This window comes from Scylla paramamosain, chromosome 10, assembly GCF_035594125.1.
Source record: "Scylla paramamosain isolate STU-SP2022 chromosome 10, ASM3559412v1, whole genome shotgun sequence".
Classification (NCBI taxonomy): Eukaryota; Metazoa; Arthropoda; class Malacostraca; order Decapoda; family Portunidae; genus Scylla; species Scylla paramamosain.
Genome location: NC_087160.1, coordinates 22,797,432 through 22,819,640, shown reverse-complemented (window position 1 = coordinate 22,819,640; position 22,209 = coordinate 22,797,432). Strand labels below are relative to the sequence as shown.

The window sequence follows — 22,209 nt, the reverse complement described above, 5'->3', positions numbered from 1 at the left end:
CGTACTCTCGTGGCCTTGCAATGCGCGGCTGCTTAAGGGATGCACGTTCTCTACTTATGATACAAGTTATTTCCGAAACGTGTCATTTTTTTTTTTCCCCTACGTCCACTCAGAGGTGAAGCATACGCAGCTCACTGGCCCTTCCTTCCGCCTCCATCTTTCACTTTGTCCTCCAAAACCGTGGGGAGGGTACAGTGTCGCCCCACACACTCGCCACTCACTTTTCCCGCCTTTCTTACACTCTCGGGCGCCAGCAAGGCCTAGTACCTTTATATATCACACAAAACCAAAGTTAGTCGTGCTGACTAACTTTTCTTAGTAAAACCCATGGGGTCTAGAATGAGTGGCAGCATTAGTCACAGTGACTAACATAATGTTAGTCAATTTGTGACTAACTGAGCACTCAACCTGAGTATGGTCTTACTCAAATATATCTGACTAATGCCTTCGTACTGTTCACTGCTTCTACTAACCACATTAGTAAAGTGGATCATAGGTTAGTCAATTAAATGACTAATTAGTTAGTCTTTCTTAGGCAGATGATGAATCATTAGTACCTTTAATACTAGCAGCTAGCTACTGCTGTCTCAAGGTTATGGAGAGAATAGGTAATAAATTCAATATATTCATATACAATTAAATGTTCCCTACATTTCATTGCATTAAAAAAAATAAAAAAATAAACACTATAATTTTTATCATCTATAGTATAATATGCTTTTCACTTGAACATTTAACAGAAAGCTCCCCTCAAAACTGTAATGATATATAAAACATATGTAAAAAATAAACTCCATTAGTAACACTTCATCCTAGCATGAGAAAAAAAAAAAAAGCAACACAAAAACAACCTGCTTTAACAAGCCATTAAGTAAATAATACACATTTGTGAGTATTAATCACTAAAACTTGCAATGCGGAAAAGAAAGTAAGCATCTCTTAAGATATGAATATTAAACCTTCCTCCCATTCATAAACTAAAGGAAAAAATATGTAAGTAAAGTTAACATAAATTAAATGTAAGGAGTTACAGACCCTGTAAAGAATAATTAATTAGTCCACTGCTAATCATTATATCACAGTACTTTTAAGAAACTTAGGGAAACAACAAGTGCAAAAATAGACATTTAACCTTATTTGTACAAGCTTTTAACCCAGATCATATCCATATGTCACCATTAATCCTTTAAAGCCACACAAAAAAAGAAAATGAGTATTTCTATGGGATATACTAACTAAACAAATCTACAGAAATGCTCAGAACAGTAATAAGGAAGCTTCACTTATCACTTGCAATAACATAGAGAAATAAAAAAAAAAAGGTAAAAAAGGCATTAAAAAAAAAAAAAAAAAAAAATATATATATATATATATATATATATATATATATATATATATATATATATATCATATGTTTGGTTTTTGCATGCAGCATAGTTTCATGAATACTAAGCTTATAAAAGTGAAAGATGCATTGCTAATGATGAAAAGATACATATATTAAATTGGTACCAGCTACTGAAATGAACAAATTGAACTAGACATTACTCACATTGACTTTCATCGTGGGGATTTAGCTTCAAGTAAGGTTTCCATATACAGAGGAACTGCTTTTCTTTTTTTGAGAATGGCAATTATTGGGAGCCTATATTTCTCGAGCCCTTTCAAAACTGCTACTCTTGGGTCTGGTTCATCCGCTTGTGGTTCTAATCTCAGGAACTCCTTCATTATCTGTAAAGATATAAGCATCAAATAATTATATGTGAAGGTTACAGAGATTAGCATCTGCAATAACTGTTCTTAGTTATGAGTGCTTATCTCCCGTCACTGAGGCCTCTGAGCCTGAGAGGGAGAATGGAAGTACCAGTAGTTAAATATCAATTAACTACTATAAAATATAAATAGCTATATACATTATAGCCCTACAAATAAAGTTGACAATTAGTAACAATATGTAGCAAAATCCATAAAGTGTACATATATACACACTTATGCCATCAAAAGTCTGAATCCACGGGTACAAGTTCAGGATTTCTGCTAGAAGAATGTTCCCATTGATTATTTTTTTGCGTCTCTCAGAGAGTGTCAACTGCATGAGGCGTTCAGCCTGAGGGAAATCATTAAAGTAAAATTAGTTTTTATAAGTTGACTGTCCCGCCAGCCTCCCTCTCTCCCTCATATATATATATATATATATATATATATATATATATATATATATATATATATATATATATATATATATATATATATATATACAAGCATAATTTTTCAGTGGCTATCCACCAGTACCATTGAAATTGCTTACATAAGAGCAGGTATTTTTAAACAACACCAGTAAAGAAGTCTCTGAAATATAAAAAAGATAAATCAAGCGTACAAATATCACATACCTTATCTAACTCGGGATCTTTCTTCATCCAATGTAGAGCAAGCCACTGTCTATGTCTCTCTAATGACTCATCATCTTCTGAATGGGGCCTTGGTGGAAGGTAAGCCTTTACTCCATACATCAGTGGACACGTAGTCTCTTTTGGCGCTATGCAAGGGATCTTCTTTTTCCTTGACGTCACCTCAGTCACTGAGGAATCCTGCCTCTTTCTTGAATTCTGAAACTTGCGCTGGATGCGCAATTTCCATTGCAGCTGCAATTCATGCTCCTCGAGATCACTGTTTCTCAGGATGGCAGGAAATGATGTCAAAACAGCATTTGCCATATTCATATACTGTTTTGATGTTGGATAGCTGAAATATGATAATGATAATAATAATAACAATAATAATAATAATAATAATAATAATAATAATAATAATAATAATAATAATAATGTTGGATAGCTGAAATATGATAATGATAATAATAATAATAATAATAATAATAATAATAATAATAATAATAATAATAATAATAACATATTATTAATAATAATGTCACAATACCTTGATATGTAATAATGATGATAACAATAATAAGGATAATATCAATCCAGCTAACTATATAGATGGCTTAACTCCTTTTATTATATTATTATTATTATTATTATTATTATTATTATTATTATTATTATTATTGTTGTTGTTCTTAACAATCACCTAATTGTGCTTTTGTCCCAGTGAAATTGGCAGATAGTGGGTACACTATCTGAATAGTACACTCAAAGGTGGTTTCACACCTATCAGTGCCGTATTAGTATCGTATAGTGTCAGTGATATCCATGTCGCTTTCGTGACGTCTATGCACACATATCCCTTTCAGACGTGGAGTTGGCTATGATTGTCATAATTCTTCATGAAGAGCAAGATGCTTGCTTAACAAAAAATAAAGAAAAGAAAAGTGGGTACATGAAACGTTTTTTTTTTTTTTTTTTTTTTTTTTTTTTTATGTAGGAAGGATACTGGCCAAGGGCAACAAAAATCTAATAAAAAAAATGCCCACTGAAATGCCAGTCCCTAAAAGGGTCAAAGCAGTGGTCAAAAATTGGTGGATAAGTGTCTTGAAACCTCCCTCTTGAAGGAATTCAAGTCATAGGAAGGTGGAAATACAGAAGCAGGCAAGGAGTTCCAGAGTTTACCAGAGAAAGGTATGAATGATTGAGAATACTGGTTAACTCTTGCGTTAGAGAGGTGGACAGAATAGGAGTGAGAGAAAGAAGAAAGTCTTGTGCAGCGAGGCCGCGGAAGGAGGGGAGGCATGCAGTTAGCAAGATCAGAAGAGCAGTTAGCATGAAAATAGCGGTAGAAGACAGCAAGAGATGCAACATTGCGGCGGTGAGAGAGAGGCTGAAGACAGTCAGTTAGAGGAGAGGAGTTGATGAGACGAAAAGCTTTTGATTCCACCCTGTCTAGAACAGCAGTATGAGTGGAACCCCCCCAGACATGTGAAGCATACTCCATACATGGACGGATAAGGCCCTTGTACAGAGTTAGCAGCTGGGGGGGTGAGAAAAACTGGCGGAGACGTCTCAGAACACCTAACTTCATAGAAGCCGTTTTAGCTAGAGATGAGATGTGAAGTTTCCAGTTCAGATTATAAGTAAAGGACAGACCGAGGATGTTCAGTGTAGAAGAGGGGGACAGTTGAGTGTCATTTAAGAAGAGGGGATAGTTGTCTGGAAGATTGTGTCGAGTTGATAAATGGAGGAATTGAGTTTTTGAGGCATTGAACAATACCAAGTTTGCTCTGCCCCAATCAGAAATTTTAGAAAGATCAGAAGTCAGGCGTTCTGTGGCTTCCCTGCGTGATATGTTTACCTCCTGAAGGGTTGGACGTCTATGAAAAGACGTGGAAAAGTGCAGGGTGGTATCATCAGCATAGGAGTGGATAGGACAAGAAGTTTGGTTTAGAAGATCATTAATGAATAATAAGAAGAGAGTGGGTGACAGGACAGAACCCTGAGGAACACCACTGTTAATAGATTTAGGAGAAGAACAGTGACCGTCTACCACAGCAGCAATAGAACGGTCAGAAAGGAAACTTGAGATGAAGTTACAGAGAGAAGGATAGAAACCGTAGGAGGGTAGTTTGGAAATCAAAGCTTTGTGCCAGACTCTATCAAAGGCTTTTGATATGTCCAAGGCAACAGCAAAAGTTTCACCAAAGTCTCTAAAAGAGGATGACCAAGACTCAGTAAGGAAAGCCAGAAGATCACCAGTAGAGCGTCCTTGACGGAACCCATACTGGCGATCAGATAGAAGGTTGTGAAGTGATAGATGTTTAAGAATCTTCCTGTTGAGGATAGATTCAAAAACTTTAGATAAGCAGGAAATTAAAGCAATAGGACGGTAGTTTGAGGGATTAGAGCGGTCACCCTTTTTAGGAACAGGTTGAATGTAGGCAAACTTCCAGCAGGAAGGAAAGGTAGATGTTGACAGACAGAGCTGAAAGAGTTTGACTAGGCAAGGTGCAAGCACGGAGGCACAGTTTCGGAGAACAATAGGAGGGACCCCATCAGGTCCATAAGCCTTCTGAGGGTTTAGGCCAGCGAGGGCATGGAAAACATCATTACGAAGAATTTTAATACGAGGCATGAAGTAGTCAGAGGGTGGAGGAGAGGGAGGAACAAGCCCAGAATCGTGGAAGAAAAAGAGAAACTGAAGGAGATTTTGCTACTCTGTGCGAGGAATTAATTAATGATGAAACAAAAATTTTCCAGTACTTAAGAATGTCCAAAAACTGTTTGATGACATTGCTCAGTGATGTGTGGTGTGCTGTGGTATGGTGTGGTGTGTTATGATGTGGTGTGGTGTGATGTGGTGTGTTGTGGTAAGTATAATGTACAATGTGATTAATTACATCAATTAAAAAGAGTATTTATCACCATTTCAATTTCTTCTATTTTATTTCAAACACTTGTCCGACATCCGTGAAAATTTTTAAAATACCAGTGACGACGATATTCCATTTCACGGAACGGAGACGTAACAATCACTTCTGTCAAAACACGGTACTTCGCCGGACGTGTGTAAATACTTCCGCTGAATTCCAAAATGATGAATTTTTTTTTTACTGACACTGAAGCACTGAACAGCATGGAACGAATACGGCACTGATGTGTGTGAAGCGACCTTAACCTGTATCCCTCTGGAGGCATATTCCTGAAGTCTGGTAATGTTTCGGCCCATTTACTCTTGTAGCGGTTAGGTTAGGTTAGATTAAGTTACGTATAGGTAATTTTGTGCAAGAATCTCAATGAGACTATTTTAGAGAGAATCCTACAGTTAGTTTTGGAGCTACAGCCTAGTGTCCATACAGGCTGGCGGACGACTCCTTCCAGACTTCAGGAATATGCATTCTGGCCCTTCACAAGAACTGACATCAGATCCCGGTATGAACACAGGCGGTGCATCCCATGTTCTTTTGTCCCTCTTCTCATTGCCTTCCCATTATATATATATATATATATATATATATATATATATATATATATATATATATATATATATATATATATATATATATATATATATATATATATATATATATATATATATAACACTCAACATCCCTACATGCAACAAAACTTACCAAAACACACTCAAAATACACTCAAAACATCCAAAACACAACCAAAACACATCACAACACCCCAAAATACCCACTACACTCACCTAAACACAACCAAATATTGAATATTCACTGAAAACACCCTGTAACATCTAAAAATATCCAAATAACCCACCCCAATCACGCGAAGTTTATCCAAAACACACTCAAAGCACCCCAATATACCTAAAACTCATCCAAACACACTCAAAAGATTTAAAACACCCAAAATACACTACAACACCCCAAAACTCATCAAACACACCCAAAACACATCAAAACATCCAAAACACACTTAAAGCACCACTCAACACCACAAACACGCCACAAACACACCCTTAAAGACCCAAAACTACTTCCACACAATCAAATACACCTCAAAAGACCCGACACACACACCCAAACTCACCGAAACACTTAAAACAGAAAATAAACCCAAAACAAACTCACTACACCTCAATATACCCCCAAACACACCCATAACACACAGAAACATCCCACAATATACTCAAAACACCCCACACGACTCAAACCACTTACAATATAACTAAAAACATCCTAAACCACATTTAAAACACCCAAAATTCACCCAAAACACAATGATAACAGCAAATATACACCCAAAACACACCTAAACACCACCAAAACACACTCTAAACACCCCACAATATTCCTACATACATCCTAAACACATAAAACACCCAAAACACACCAAATATTACAGAGAACTGCAGCGCAGAAAGGGAAACTAAGCTAAATATTGTTTACTTGTTTTGCCTCCTCCTCCATTTCTTTTTATTTCTTCCTTCTCCTCTTTCATTTCTCTTATTTTCTTCCTTCTACTACAACTATCTACACGCCTGACTTTAGAAACAGCTGGAAACACTTGGAAAACACTGGAAATTACGGTAAATATTGAGGAGACACTGGAGCAGACAGAGTCCCGAATCCTTGATGACGTCACAGGCGAGGTGCCGGCGCCCCGCTGCCATACGTACGTAATGTATTTCATTTTGAAATTGACCCATAGAAAAAATGAAGCTAGGCTCGAATGCATTATATATTCTGACTTGACAATTACTTTAATTAATATTCACAATATCAAAACACCTCCAGTCTCAGTAGTTATAAAGAAATATTATGTGAAATATGGAAAAAGTGTTGGAAATTTTCACACCATTAAAAACACTGAAAAGTCCACCTATTCCACTTTACACTGGTAAAAAAACATTTTAAAAAATCTGAACTATTTTTTAAAATAATGCACACTTAGTTACAAGCTACAATAAAAAAATAAAGAAGCTAAAAAATGACAAAATCACCACTTTCAACGGGACAATAAGCCTATCAAATTCCACATACTTAACTCAACAGGAACGCAACATACTTTAAAAATCATAAACGATTTTTTGAAGCAATAAAATCTTCATTAAAGCCTCAAATAAAAAAGCCAAAAACCAGGCTGGGTAAATTTCACCGTACAAACTGCCCCTTATTTACATAAAAAACACCACCAGATTCAGCACATTTACTTAACTGAAGCAAGAAAAACTCTTCAAAAGCAACGAAATATTTTTAGAAACCATAAAATCTTACTATACAAGCCAAATAAATTAATTCAGAAAAATTTTAAAAAATATTGGAACCAACAAGCCGGAACAGGTGCCAGTCCATCATGACGGCCCTCGGGGGCGACCTCAGTGGGGGAGCCGGCGGCCATGTTGCCTTATTTATTCCTATATAACACCAAAACCAGGCAATGACGGATATATCTGACCAGCGGATATGAAGGCTAGACATGTGGATCCATCTTGTGATATGTTAGGCTTACAATAAGTGAGAGACGAGGCAAATAATGGCTAATAACACAGCTGAGGGCTTGTTTACATATTAGCGAACATTAAATATTTGAATAAATTTCCAACTCTTTCCAGACTCAGACGTAAACAAAACCTAAATATAAATAATTAACCCCTAAAAAAACTAAATAACGAATAATGAATCCTAAATAAACGAATACAAGACACTACAGGGAGGATTAGGGTGTTGTGAAGGCAGTAAGGCTGACTGAGGAGAGATTGGCCCCGCTAGACTCATCTTACGTACTCGTGCCTCTCTGGTGATGCTTGACGGTGCTTGGTGCAGGAAGAAGGTGTCGGGAAGACGGAAACACTAGTTAATAGAGCGTGTAGGGCAAGATTGACCAGTGCTGACCAAAACACTGCAGCCAGCCAGCCGCTCGCAGTGGTAACTCCCCAGCGCCACCTGTCACTGATCCAACACCCACCCACACACACACACACAAAAGTTGACATGCTATCAAATAATATGTCAAATAATATAAATATCCTCACTTCCTGACTCTCCTTTCCCCACTCCACCGATAAGTGATTATAAACGCAATCTTCACTCAGTGCGGCACCGTGTCACCGCAGCAAACACGAACCAGGGCAGAATAGGCTCAACTGAAATTATCCTACCAGAGTCGTTCCTGGTATTGGGCGTGAAAAATATGGTGTCCGCGGTTTGGCGCTTTTTGGGCTCTTTTTACCGCAGTTGGGCTATTTTCTGGGCTACTTATATTTGAAAATATATAATATACTCTTGCCTTCCCGACATACCAAATCAGGGAGTAGACTCACTCATATGTTAAGGAATGGCGCCAGGTCAGCCAGCAGAAGGGTGTGAACAAGTCTCCCCTCTCCCTAAGGGGATTACTACTGGGGCCGCATGACCTCATTAAGACTGTAGGACACCCATCCTGAACACCTGCATGCCGCACCCATAATTTCCACATTCACCTCACAGCACACACACTGAAACACAGCCAGTTTATTCTCAGCCTCATAGCTGCCTCAGCCTGCCTGGAGGAGATACAAGTATACTGGATACAGGCCACGTGCATACGTGTGTACGCTCAAGTGAACATGAGCAAGTGGTCGAAATACAGCAAAAGATACTGTAAAGAGTGGGAACAAGAGGACGGGCTCAAGACGTGGATAAGGAGTATACCCGGCGATGATACTCATGCATCCTGCAAATTTTGCAAAACTGTGATCAGAGCCCATCACAGTGACCTTATCAAGCATGGTCTAACAGCAAAGCATTAGAAAAATGCTGCTCCATTTTCTAACATGAGGACTCTGTTTCAATCAGGGTTATCAAGAACAAAAGTCACTAGTGATGCAAAAGTTGCTGAGCTGAAGTTAGCAGCTCACATTGCTTGTCATTCAAGCGTCAGGACAATCGAACACATGGGTGAGCTAGTAAAAGATGTTTCTGGTAAGGATATATCCTTACATAGGACAAAATGCACGGCACTCGTAAACAAAGTGTTAGCACCGTGTATGCTGAAGGAAATGTGTTGTGACATTGGCAAAATTGAATATTCATTGATAATAGACGAAATTACTGACAATACTATTTATTATTGCTGTTACTACTACTACTACTACCACAACAACAACAATTACTACTACTACTACTACTATCACTATTATTATTATTATTATTATTATTATTATCATTATTATTATTATAGGTTTAAGTAAAGTATGTCTCGTTTTCTACCTTTCTCGTTTTTAACACAACATGCATATTATTCATAAAATATTGGGCTCTTTTTGGGCTCTTTTGGAGGGTGGAGTCCGCGGGTTTTGGGCTCTTTTTGGAGTAAAAGTGCGCGGGAATACTGCCGCAGACCTGGCAACCCTGGCTCCTACTCTCTCTCTCTCTCTCTCTCTCTCTCTCTCTCTCCTCATGACTGTTTTTCAAAGCTATAAAGATGATTATCAGGGTTTTCAATGGTGTTTCTCCTGTTATTAATGTAGAAATGTTGTTAATCTGTCACTAAAACCGTAAAAATACCCTTGAAGACCTGTGCAACTCCTGACAGAGAGAGAAAGAGAGAGAGAGAGAGAGAGAGAGATAACTAGCAAAAACACTCACACACACATACACACACCAGTGCATTTATACGAAGGACTCTTCTGAACTAGACGAGGTCATACTTTGATGTATAATTTGGAAATCAGCTATTTTTTTCTATTAAGACACACGCAATTAAACGCTGATTTCCGGACGTGTCACTTGCGATCATACCACGTACTCTCGTGGCCTTGCAATGCGCGGCTGCTTAAACGTGGACGTGCATCCACGTAGAGAACGTGGATGCACGTTCTCTACTTATGATACAAGTTATTTCCGAAACGTGTCATTTTTTTTTTTCCCCTACGTCCACTCAGAGGTGAAGCATACGCAGCTCACTGGCCCTTCCTTCCGCCTCCATCTTTCACTTTGTCCTCCAAAACCGTGGGGAGGGTACAGTGTCGCCCCACACACTCGCCACTCACTTTTCCCGCCTTTCTTACACTCTCGGGCGCCAGCAAGGCCTAGTACCTTTATATATCACACAAAACCAAAGTTAGTCGTGCTGACTAACTTTTCTTAGTAAAACACATGGGGTCTAGAACGAGTGGCAGCATTAGTCACAGTGACTAACATAATGTTAGTCAATTTGTGACTAACTGAGCACTCAACCTGAGTATGGTCTTACTCAAATATATCTGACTAATGCCTTCGTACTGTTCACTGCTTCTACTAACCACATTAGTAAAGTGGATCATAGGTTAGTCAATTAAATGACTAATTATTTAGTCTTTCTTAGGCAGATGATGAATCATTAGTACCTTTAATACTAGCAGCTAGCTACTGCTGTCTCAAGGTTAGGGAGAGAATAGGTAATAAATTCAATATATTCATATACAATTAAATGTTCCCTACATTTCACTGCATTAAAAAAAAAAATAAAATAAAAAAAATAAACACTATAATTTTTATTATCTACTCGTATAGTATAATATGCTTTTCACTTGAACATTTAACAGAAAGCTCCCCTCAAAACTGTAATGATATATAAAACATATGTAAAAAATAAACTCCATTAGTAACACTTCATCCTAGCATGAGAAAAAAAAAAAAAGCAACACAAAAACAACCTGCTTTAACAAGCCATTAAGTAAATAATACACATTTGTGAGTATTAATCACTAAAACTTGCAATGCGGAAAAGAAAGTAAGCATCTCTTAAGATATGAATATTAAACCTTCCTCCCATTCATAAACTAAAGGAAAAAATATGTAAGTAAAGTTAACATAAATTAAATGTAAGGAGTTACAGACCCTGTAAAGAATAATTAATTAGTCCACTGCTAATCATTATATCACAGTACTTTTAAGAAACTTAGGGAAACAACCAGTGCAAAAATAGACATTTAACCTTATTTGTACAAGCTTTTAACCCAGATCATATCCATATGTCACCATTAATCCTTTAAAGCCACACAAAAAAAGAAAATGAGTATTTCTATGGGATATACTAACTAAACAAATCTACAGAAGTGCTCAGAACAATAATAAAGAAGCTTCACGTATCATTTGCAATAACATAGAGAAATAAAAAAAAAAAAAAGGTAAAAAAGGCATAAAAAAAAAAAAAATATATATATATATATATATATATATATATATATATATATATATATATATATATATATATATATATATATATATATATATATATATATATATATATATATATATATATATATATATATATATATATATATATATATATATATATATATATATATATATATATATATAACAAGAAGAATTCAGTAAGATTTCATGAATACTGGGTTGGGGGGAAGGGGAAGTACAAGTATTTCCTTTTCCTTTTAGAAAACTTATTTACATAATGTTATGTATTTATTTCACTGATTAATCTTTAACTAGTAATTGACTAGTGTGTGTGTGTGTGAGAAAGAGAGAGAGAGAGAGAGAGAGAGAGAGAGAGAGAGAGAGAGAGAGAGAGAGAGAGAGAGAGAGAGAGAGAGAGAGAGAGAGAGAGAGAGAGAGAGAGAGAGAGAGAGAGAGAGAGAGAGAGAGAGAGAGAGAGAGAGAGAGAGAGAGAGAGAGAGGCATTATGTGTGAAGTTGAATATATTTGGAAGCAGATTTATGCATTTTTGTAGCTTAATTCTGTCTTTACTTCATTGAGTTTTACAAGTAGAGATCTTGTTTTTGAAGTGTTACCTTTGTCATACTTGATACCTAAGAGATGGGATGTTGTGAAACGGAGGAAATGTTCACAATTTTTTGGGTGTTCAATATTAAACACAAAGCCCTGCTACCAATGATTCTACAGCCATAAAAATACATGTTGTTTCAGCTACAGGTGCACCATCAAATACACACTACACTGCCCTGTTCTTAGTTCTTCTTCTGGTACCTTAAGGAAGAAATAATAGTGTAAACATTAATAACATTTTGACATTAAAATAAAATTTATATGTAGATGTATATCTTAAGGTGATAATATATTCAGAAATTTCAATATATACACACCTCTCTAAAATCAAAGATACTGAAATTTAACCTTAGTAAAAATGGAGTCTTTCCTTTCTCCAAGCAGGTGAAGTAACCCCAATATAACTAAGCAAGCATCTGGTGCAAATAAATAAATATATAAATAAATATGATAATCAGTAAATCAAATAAACAAAAGAAAATTAACTGTGTAAGGAAAAAGTGAAGATATGCTCACATCCAATAGGACAGTCCACTAATTTGAGTACCAATCTTTTAAAAGTCTCCTGTAATTATTGCTTTATCACATAAGAATTAACAAAAATAAAGCTCCTCGATGGTTCTACTAATTATATGAATGACAAGCATTTTGATTGAATGCTCAGAACGACCAGTATACTAATGATTTTTGTCCTTTGTGTCACAGCAGCAAATCTTTTGTACGAGTATGCGGTTATGTTTTTTACTTGAGACACTATTTGGGTAATATCATAATGCAATAATGCTTTGTCTAGCAAGTCCTCATAAGAATATGATGAGTACTGATCGAAAAAAAAAAAAAAGAAAGAAAGAAAGAAAACCCCAGCCGAACCTACATGCCCCGACATAACGCACTGATGTTCCGAACTCCTGATTCTTCTCATCATATCCATCAAAACAGTGTGAGAAGTCCTGAACTTCATCACAACCATGGAAGAAACCTTTATTAGACTGTTTGCACTTGCGCTAGTGCCGGCAAAGGTGACTCCAAGAATTCTATCTCCACACGAATTAGTGACCTGTATTATTGGACTGCAAGGGAAGAGGATGCAGCTAACATTTCTAAAAAGATTGATAATATTTACATTTTAAATTTCAAATTGGACAGCCTATTGGGTTTATTTACACTAGAAATAATGTCTTTCCTTACGAGAGAGAGAGAGAGAGAGAGAGAGAGAGAGAGAGAGAGAGAGAGAGAGAGAGAGAGAGAGAGAGAGAGAGAGAGAGAGAGAGAGAGAGAGAGAGAGATGCTTTACACCTATTAAAATCTTTAACATCACTTATGCTGCAAACAATTATTTAGCCATAGCACTCAGCCAAAAATTTGATAGAAGAGCAGGAATTTAACAATTAAATTTGTACCTTTATAGAAATTGGTGCAAGCATTACAGTTAGATAAGTCATGCTTAATACAATGTTTGGTTTTTGCATGCAGCATAGTTTCATGAATACTAAGCTTATAAAAGTGAAAGATGCATTGCTAATGATGAAAAGATACATATATTAAATTGCTACCAGCTACTGAAATGAACAAATTGAACTAGACATTACTCACATTGACTTTCATCGTGGTCATAGAGTTCAAGTAAGGTTTCCATATACAGAGGAACTGCTTTACTTTTTTTGAGAATGGCAATTATTGGGAGCCTATATTTCTCCAACCCTTTCAAAACTGCTACTCTTGGGTCTGGTTCATCCGCTTGTGGTTCTAATCTCAGGAACTCCTTGATTATCTGTAAAGATATAAGCATCAAATAATTATAAGTGAAGGTTACAGAGATGAGCATCTGCAATAACTGTACTTAGTTATGAGTGCTTATCTCCCGTCACTGAGGCCTTTGAGCCTGAGAGGGAGAATGGAAGTACCAGTAGTTAAATATCAATTACCTACTATAAAATATAAATAGCTATATACATTATAGCCCTACAAATAAAGTTAACAATTAGTAACAATATGTAGCAAAATCCATAAAGTGTACATATATACACACTTATGCCATCAAAAGTCTGAATCCACGGGTACAAGTTCAGGATTTCTGCTACAAGAATGTTCCCATTGATTATTTTTTTGCGGCTCTCAGAGAGTGTCAACTGCATGAGGCGTTCAGCCTGAGGAAAATCATTAAAATAAAATTAGTTTTCCTGAGTTGACTGTCCCGCCAGGCTCCCTCTCTCCCTCATATATATATATATATATATATATATATATATATATATATATATATATATATATATATATATATATATATATATATATTTATATATACAAGCATCATTTTTCAGTGGCTATCCACCAGTACCATTGAAATTGCTTACATAAGAGCAGGTATTTTTAAACAACACCAGTAAAGAAGTCTCTGAAATATAAAAAAGATAAATCAAGCGTACAAATATCACATACCTTATCTAACTCGGTATCTTTCTTCATCCAATGTAGAGCAAGCCACTGTCTATGTCTCTCTAATGACTCATCATCTTCTGAATGGGGCCTTGGTGGAAGGTAAGCCTTTACTCCATACATCAGTGGACACGTAGTCTCTTTTGGCGCTATGCAAGGGATCTTCTTTTTCCTTGACGTCACCTCAGTCACTGAGGAATCCTGCCTCTTTCTTGAATTCTGAAACTTGCGCTGGATGCGCAATTTCCATTGCAGCTGCAATTCATGCTCCTCGAGATCACTGTTTCTCAGGATGGCAGGAAATGATGTCAAAACAGCATTTGCCATATTCATATACTGTTTTGATGTTGGATAGCTGAAATATGATAATGATAATAATAATAACAATAATAATAATAATAATAATAATAATAATAATAATAATAATAATAATAATAATAATAATAATAATGTTGGATAGCTGAAATATGATAATGATAATAATAATAATAATAATAATAATAATAATAATAATAATAATAATAACATATTATTAATAATAATGTCACAATACCTTGATATGTAATAATGATGATAACAATAATAAGGATAATATCAATCCAGCTAACTATATAGATGGCTTAACTCCTTTTATTATATTATTATTATTATTATTATTATTATTATTATTATTATTGTTGTTCTTCTTAACAATCACCTAATTGTGCTTTTGTCCCAGTGAAATTGGCAGATAGTGGGTACACTATCTGAATAGTACACTCAAAGGTGGTTTCACACCTATCAGTGCCGTATTAGTATCGTATAGTGTCAGTGATATCCATGTCGCTTTCGTGACGTCTATGCACACATATCCCTTTCAGACGTGGAGTTGGCTATGATTGTCATAATTCTTCATGAAGAGCAAGATGCTTGCTTAACAAAAAATAAAGAAAAGAAAAGTGGGTACATGAAACGTTTTTTTTTTTTTTTTTTTTTTTTTTATGTAGGAAGGATACTGGCCAAGGGCAACAAAAATCTAATAAAAAAAATGCCCACTGAAATGCCAGTCCCTAAAAGGGTCAAAGCAGTGGTCAAAAATTGGTGGATAAGTGTCTTGAAACCTCCCTCTTGAAGGAATTCAAGTCATAGGAAGGTGGAAATACAGAAGCAGGCAAGGAGTTCCAGAGTTTACCAGAGAAAGGTATGAATGATTGAGAATACTGGTTAACTCTTGCGTTAGAGAGGTGGACAGAATAGGAGTGAGAGAAAGAAGAAAGTCTTGTGCAGCGAGGCCGCGGAAGGAGGGGAGGCATGCAGTTAGCAAGATCAGAAGAGCAGTTAGCATGAAAATAGCGGTAGAAGACAGCAAGAGATGCAACATTGCGGCGGTGAGAGAGAGGCTGAAGACAGTCAGTTAGAGGAGAGGAGTTGATGAGACGAAAAGCTTTTGATTCCACCCTGTCTAGAACAGCAGTATGAGTGGAACCCCCCCAGACATGTGAAGCATACTCCATACATGGACGGATAAGGCCCTTGTACAGAGTTAGCAGCTGGGGGGGTGAGAAAAACTGGCGGAGACGTCTCAGAACACCTAACTTCATAGAAGCCGTTTTAGCTAGAGATGAGATGTGAAGTTTCCAGTTCAGATTATAAGTAAAGGACAGACCGAGGATGTTCAGTGTAGAAGAGGGGGACAGTTGAGTGTCATTTAAGAAGAGGGGATAGTTGTCTGGAAGATTGTGTCGAGTTGATAAATGGAGGAATTGAGTTTTTGAGGCATTGAACAATACCAAGTTTGCTCTGCCCCAATCAGAAATTTTAGAAAGATCAGAAGTCAGGCGTTCTGTGGCTTCCCTGCGTGATATGTTTACCTCCTGAAGGGTTGGACGTCTATGAAAAGACGTGGAAAAGTGCAGGGTGGTATCATCAGCATAGGAGTGGATAGGACAAGAAGTTTGGTTTAGAAGATCATTAATGAATAATAAGAAGAGAGTGGGTGACAGGACAGAACCCTGAGGAACACCACTGTTAATAGATTTAGGAGAAGAACAGTGACCGTCTACCACAGCAGCAATAGAACGGTCAGAAAGGAAACTTGAGATGAAGTTACAGAGAGAAGGATAGAAACCGTAGGAGGGTAGTTTGGAAATCAAAGCTTTGTGCCAGACTCTATCAAAGGCTTTTGATATGTCCAAGGCAACAGCAAAAGTTTCACCAAAGTCTCTAAAAGAGGATGACCAAGACTCAGTAAGGAAAGCCAGAAGATCACCAGTAGAGCGTCCTTGACGGAACCCATACTGGCGATCAGATAGAAGGTTGTGAAGTGATAGATGTTTAAGAATCTTCCTGTTGAGGATAGATTCAAAAACTTTAGATAAGCAGGAAATTAAAGCAATAGGACGGTAGTTTGAGGGATTAGAGCGGTCACCCTTTTTAGGAACAGGTTGAATGTAGGCAAACTTCCAGCAGGAAGGAAAGGTAGATGTTGACAGACAGAGCTGAAAGAGTTTGACTAGGCAAGGTGCAAGCACGGAGGCACAGTTTCGGAGAACAATAGGAGGGACCCCATCAGGTCCATAAGCCTTCTGAGGGTTTAGGCCAGCGAGGGCATGGAAAACATCATTACGAAGAATTTTAATACGAGGCATGAAGTAGTCAGAGGGTGGAGGAGAGGGAGGAACAAGCCCAGAATCGTGGAAGAAAAAGAGAAACTGAAGGAGATTTTGCTACTCTGTGCGAGGAATTAATTAATGATGAAACAAAAATTTTCCAGTACTTAAGAATGTCCAAAAACTGTTTGATGACATTGCTCAGTGATGTGTGGTGTGCTGTGGTATGGTGTGGTGTGTTATGATATGGTGTGGTGTGATGTGGTGTGTTGTGGTAAGTATAATGTACAATGTGATTAATTACATCAATTAAAAAGAGTATTTATCACCATTTCAATTTCTTCTATTTTATTTCAAACACTTGTCCGACATCCGTGAAAATTTTTAAAATACCAGTGACGACGATATTCCATTTCACGGAACGGAGACGTAACAATCACTTCTGTCAAAACACGGTACTTCGCCGGACGTGTGTAAATACTTCCGCTGAATTCCAAAATGATGAATTTTTTTTTTACTGACACTGAAGCACTGAACAGCATGGAACGAATACGGCACTGATGTGTGTGAAGCGACCTTAACCTGTATCCCTCTGGAGGCATATTCCTGAAGTCTGGTAATGTTTCGGCCCATTTACTCTTGTAGCGGTTAGGTTAGGTTAGATTAAGTTACGTATAGGTAATTTTGTGCAAGAATCTCAATGAGACTATTTTAGAGAGAATCCTACAGTTAGTTTTGGAGCTACAGCCTAGTGTCCATACAGGCTGGCGGACGACTCCTTCCAGACTTCAGGAATATGCATTCTGGCCCTTCACAAGAACTGACATCAGATCCCGGTATGAACACAGGCGGTGCATCCCATGTTCTTTTGTCCCTCTTCTCATTGCCTTCCCATTATATATATATATATATATATATATATATATATATATATATATATATATATATATATATATATATATATATATATATATATATATAACACTCAACATCCCTACATGCAACAAAACTTACCAAAACACACTCAAAATACACTCAAAACATCCAAAACACAACCAAAACACATCACAACACCCCAAAATACCCACTACACTCACCTAAACACAACCAAATATTGAATATTCACTGAAAACACCCTGTAACATCTAAAAATATCCAAATAACCCACCCCAATCACGCGAAGTTTATCCAAAACACACTCAAAGCACCCCAATATACCTAAAACTCATCCAAACACACTCAAAAGATTTAAAACACCCAAAATACACTACAACACCCCAAAACTCATCAAACACACCCAAAACACATCAAAACATCCAAAACACACTTAAAGCACCACTCAACACCACAAACACGCCACAGACACACCCTTAAAGACCCAAAACTACTTCCACACAATCAAATACACCTCAAAAGACCCGACACACACACCCAAACTCACCGAAACACTTAAAACAGAAAATAAACCCAAAACAAACTCACTACACCTCAATATACCCCTAAACACACCCATAACACACAGAAACATCCCACAATATACTCAAAACACCCCACACGACTCAAACCACTTACAATATAACTAAAAACATCCTAAACCACATTTAAAACACCCAAAATTCACCCAAAACACAATGATAACAGCAAATATACACCCAAAACACACCTAAACACCACCAAAACACACTCTAAACACCCCACAATATTCCTACATACATCCTAAACACATAAAACACCCAAAACACACCAAATATTACAGAGAACTGCAGCGCAGAAAGGGAAACTAAGCTAAATATTGTTTACTTGTTTTGCCTCCTCCTCCATTTCTTTTTATTTCTTCCTTCTCCTCTTTCATTTCTCTTATTTTCTTTTTTCTACTACAACTATCTACACGCCTGACTTTAGAAACAGCTGGAAACACTTGGAAAACACTGGAAATTACGGTAAATATTGAGGAGACACTGGAGCAGACAGAGTCCCGAATCCTTGATGACGTCACAGGCGAGGTGCCGGCGCCCCGCTGCCATACGTACGTAATGTATTTCATTTTGAAATTGACCCATAGAAAAAATGAAGCTAGGCTCGAATGCATTATATATTCTGACTTGACAATTACTTTAATTAATATTCACAATATCAAAACACCTCCAGTCTCAGTAGTTATAAAGAAATATTATGTGAAATATGGAAAAAGTGTTGGAAATTTTCACACCATTAAAAACACTGAAAAGTCCACCTATTCCACTTTACACTGGTAAAAAAACATTTTAAAAAATCTGAACTATTTTTTAAAATAATGCACACTTAGTTACAAGCTACAATAAAAAAATAAAGAAGCTAAAAAATGACAAAATCACCACATTCAACGGGACAATAAGCCTATCAAATTCCACATACTTAACTCAACAGGAACGCAACATGCTTTAAAAATCATAAACGATTTTTTGAAGCAATAAAATCTTCATTAAAGCCTCAAATAAAAAAGCCAAAAACCAGGCTGGGTAAATTTCACCGTACAAACTGCCCCTTATTTACATAAAAAACACCACCAGATTCAGCACATTTACTTAACTGAAGCAAGAAAAACACTTCAAAAGCAACGAAATATTTTTAGAAACCATAAAATCTTACTATACAAGCCAAATAAATTAATTCAGAAAAATTTAAAAAAATATTGGAACCAACAAGCCGGAACAGGTGCCAGTCCATCATGACGGCCCTCGGGGGCGACCTCAGTGGGGGAGCCGGCGGCCATGTTGCCTTATTTATTCCTATATAACACCAAAACCAGGCAATGACGGATATATCTGACCAGCGGATATGAAGGCTAGACATGTGGATCCATCTTGTGATATGTTAGGCTTACAATAAGTGAGAGACGAGGCAAATAATGGCTAATAACACAGCTGAGGGCTTGTTTACATATTAGCGAACATTAAATATTTGAATAAATTTCCAACTCTTTCCAGACTCAGACGTAAACAAAACCTAAATATAAATAATTAACCCCTAAAAAAACTAAATAACGAATAATGAATCCTAAATAAACGAATACAAGACACTACAGGGAGGATTAGGGTGTTGTGAAGGCAGTAAGGCTGACTGAGGAGAGATTGGCCCCGCTAGACTCACCTTACGTACTCGTGCCTCTCTGGTGATGCTTGACGGTGCTTGGTGCAGGAAGAAGGTGTCGGGAAGACGGAAACACTAGTTAATAGAGCGTGTAGGGCAAGATTGACCAGTGCTGACCAAAACACTGCAGCCAGCCAGCCGCTCGCCGTGGTAACTCCCCAGCGCCACCTGTCACTGATCCAACACCCACCCACACACACACACACACAAAAGTTGACATGCTATCAAATAATATGTCAAATAATATAAATATCCTCACTTCCTGACTCTCCTTTCCCCACTCCACCGATAAGTGATTATAAACGCAATCTTCACTCAGTGCAGCACCGTGTCACCGCAGCAAACACGAACCAGGGCAGAATAGGCTCAACTGAAATGCTCCTACCAGAGTCGTTCCTGGTATTGGGCGTGAAAAATATGGTTTCCGCGGTTTGGCGCTTTTTGGGCTCTTTTTACCGCAGTTGGGCTATTTTCTGGGCTACTTATATTTGAAAATATATAATATACTCTTGCCTTCCCGACATACCAAATCAGGGAGTAGACTCACTCATATGTTAAGGAATGGCGCCAGGTCAGCCAGCAGAAGGGTGTGAACAAGTCTCCCCTCTCCCTAAGGGGATTACTACTGGGGCCGCATGACCTCATTAAGACTGTAGGACACCCATCCTGAACACCTGCATGCCGCACCCATAATTTCCACATTCACCTCACAGCACACACACTGAAACACAGCCAGTTTATTCTCAGCCTCATAGCTGCCTCAGCCTGCCTGGAGGAGATACAAGTATACTGGATACAGGCCACGTGCATACGTGTGTACGCTCAAGTGAACATGAGCAAGTGGTCGAAATACAGCAAAAGATACTGTAAAGAGTGGGAACAAGAGGACGGGCTCAAGACGTGGATAAGGAGTATACCCGGCGATGATACTCATGCATCCTGCAAATTTTGCAAAACTGTGATCAGAGCCCATCACAGTGACCTTATCAAGCATGGTCTAACAGCAAAGCATGAGAAAAATGCTGCTCCATTTTCTAACATGAGGACTCTGTTTCAATCAGGGTTATCAAGAACAAAAGTCACTAGTGATGCAAAAGTTGCTGAGCTGAAGTTAGCAGCTCACATTGCTTGTCATTCAAGCGTCAGGACAATCGATCACATGGGTGAGCTAGTAAAAGATGTTTCTGGTAAGGATATATCCTTACATAGGACAAAATGCACGGCACTCGTAAACAAAGTGTTAGCACCGTGTATGCTGAAGGAAATGTGTTGTGACATTGGAAAAAGTGAATATTCATTGATAATAGACGAAAGTACTGACAATACTCTTTATTATTGCTGTTACTACTACTACTACTACCACAACAACAACAATTACTACTACTACTACTACTATCACTATTATTATTATTATTATTATTATTATTATCATTATTATTATTATAGGTTTAAATAAAGTATGTCTCGTTTTCTACCTTTCTCGTTTTTAACACAACATGCATATTATTCATAAAATATTGGGCTCTTTTTGGGCTCTTTTGGAGGGTGGAGTCCGCGGGTTTTGGGCTCTTTTTGGAGTAAAAGTGCGCGGGAATACTGCCGCAGACCTGGCAACCCTGGCTCCTACTCTCTCTCTCTCTCTCTCTCTCTCTCTCCTCATGACTGTTTTTCAAAGCTATAAAGATGATTATCAGGGTTTTCAATGGTGTTTCTCCTGTTATTAATGTAGAAATGTTGTTAATCTGTCACTAAAACCGTAAAAATACCCTTGAAGACCTGTGCAACTCCTGACAGAGAGAGAGAGAGAGAGAGAGAGAGAGAGAGAGAGAGAGAGAGAGAGAGATAACTAGCAATAACACTCACACACACATACACACACCAGTGCATTTATACGAAGGACTCTTCTGAACTAGACGAGGTCAT

General features: G+C 37.3%; 2 protein-coding genes across 2 annotated transcripts; both read right to left on the bottom strand.

Moving 5' to 3' along the window:
- Nucleotides 1-1,488: 1,488 nt before the first annotated feature.
- Nucleotides 1,489-2,744, bottom strand: LOC135103994 (uncharacterized). The gene is made up of 2 exons (XM_064010858.1): nt 2,394-2,744; nt 1,489-1,731 (listed from the first exon to the last, which is right to left on the bottom strand). Exons 1-2 carry the CDS (start codon nt 2,721-2,723, stop codon nt 1,561-1,563), a joined length of 501 nt encoding a protein of 166 aa, XP_063866928.1. The 5' UTR covers nt 2,724-2,744; the 3' UTR covers nt 1,489-1,560.
- Nucleotides 2,745-11,744: 9,000 nt separating this feature from the next.
- Nucleotides 11,745-20,611, bottom strand: LOC135104380 (uncharacterized). Its single transcript, XM_064011750.1, has 5 exons — nt 20,287-20,611; nt 14,573-14,924; nt 13,727-13,904; nt 12,482-12,549; nt 11,745-12,334 (listed from the first exon to the last, which is right to left on the bottom strand). The coding sequence occupies exons 2-5, from the start codon at nt 14,900-14,902 to the stop codon at nt 12,275-12,277; spliced, it is 636 nt and encodes a 211-aa protein (XP_063867820.1). The 5' UTR covers nt 14,903-14,924; nt 20,287-20,611; the 3' UTR covers nt 11,745-12,274.
- Between the last annotated feature and the right edge of the window lie 1,598 nt (nt 20,612-22,209).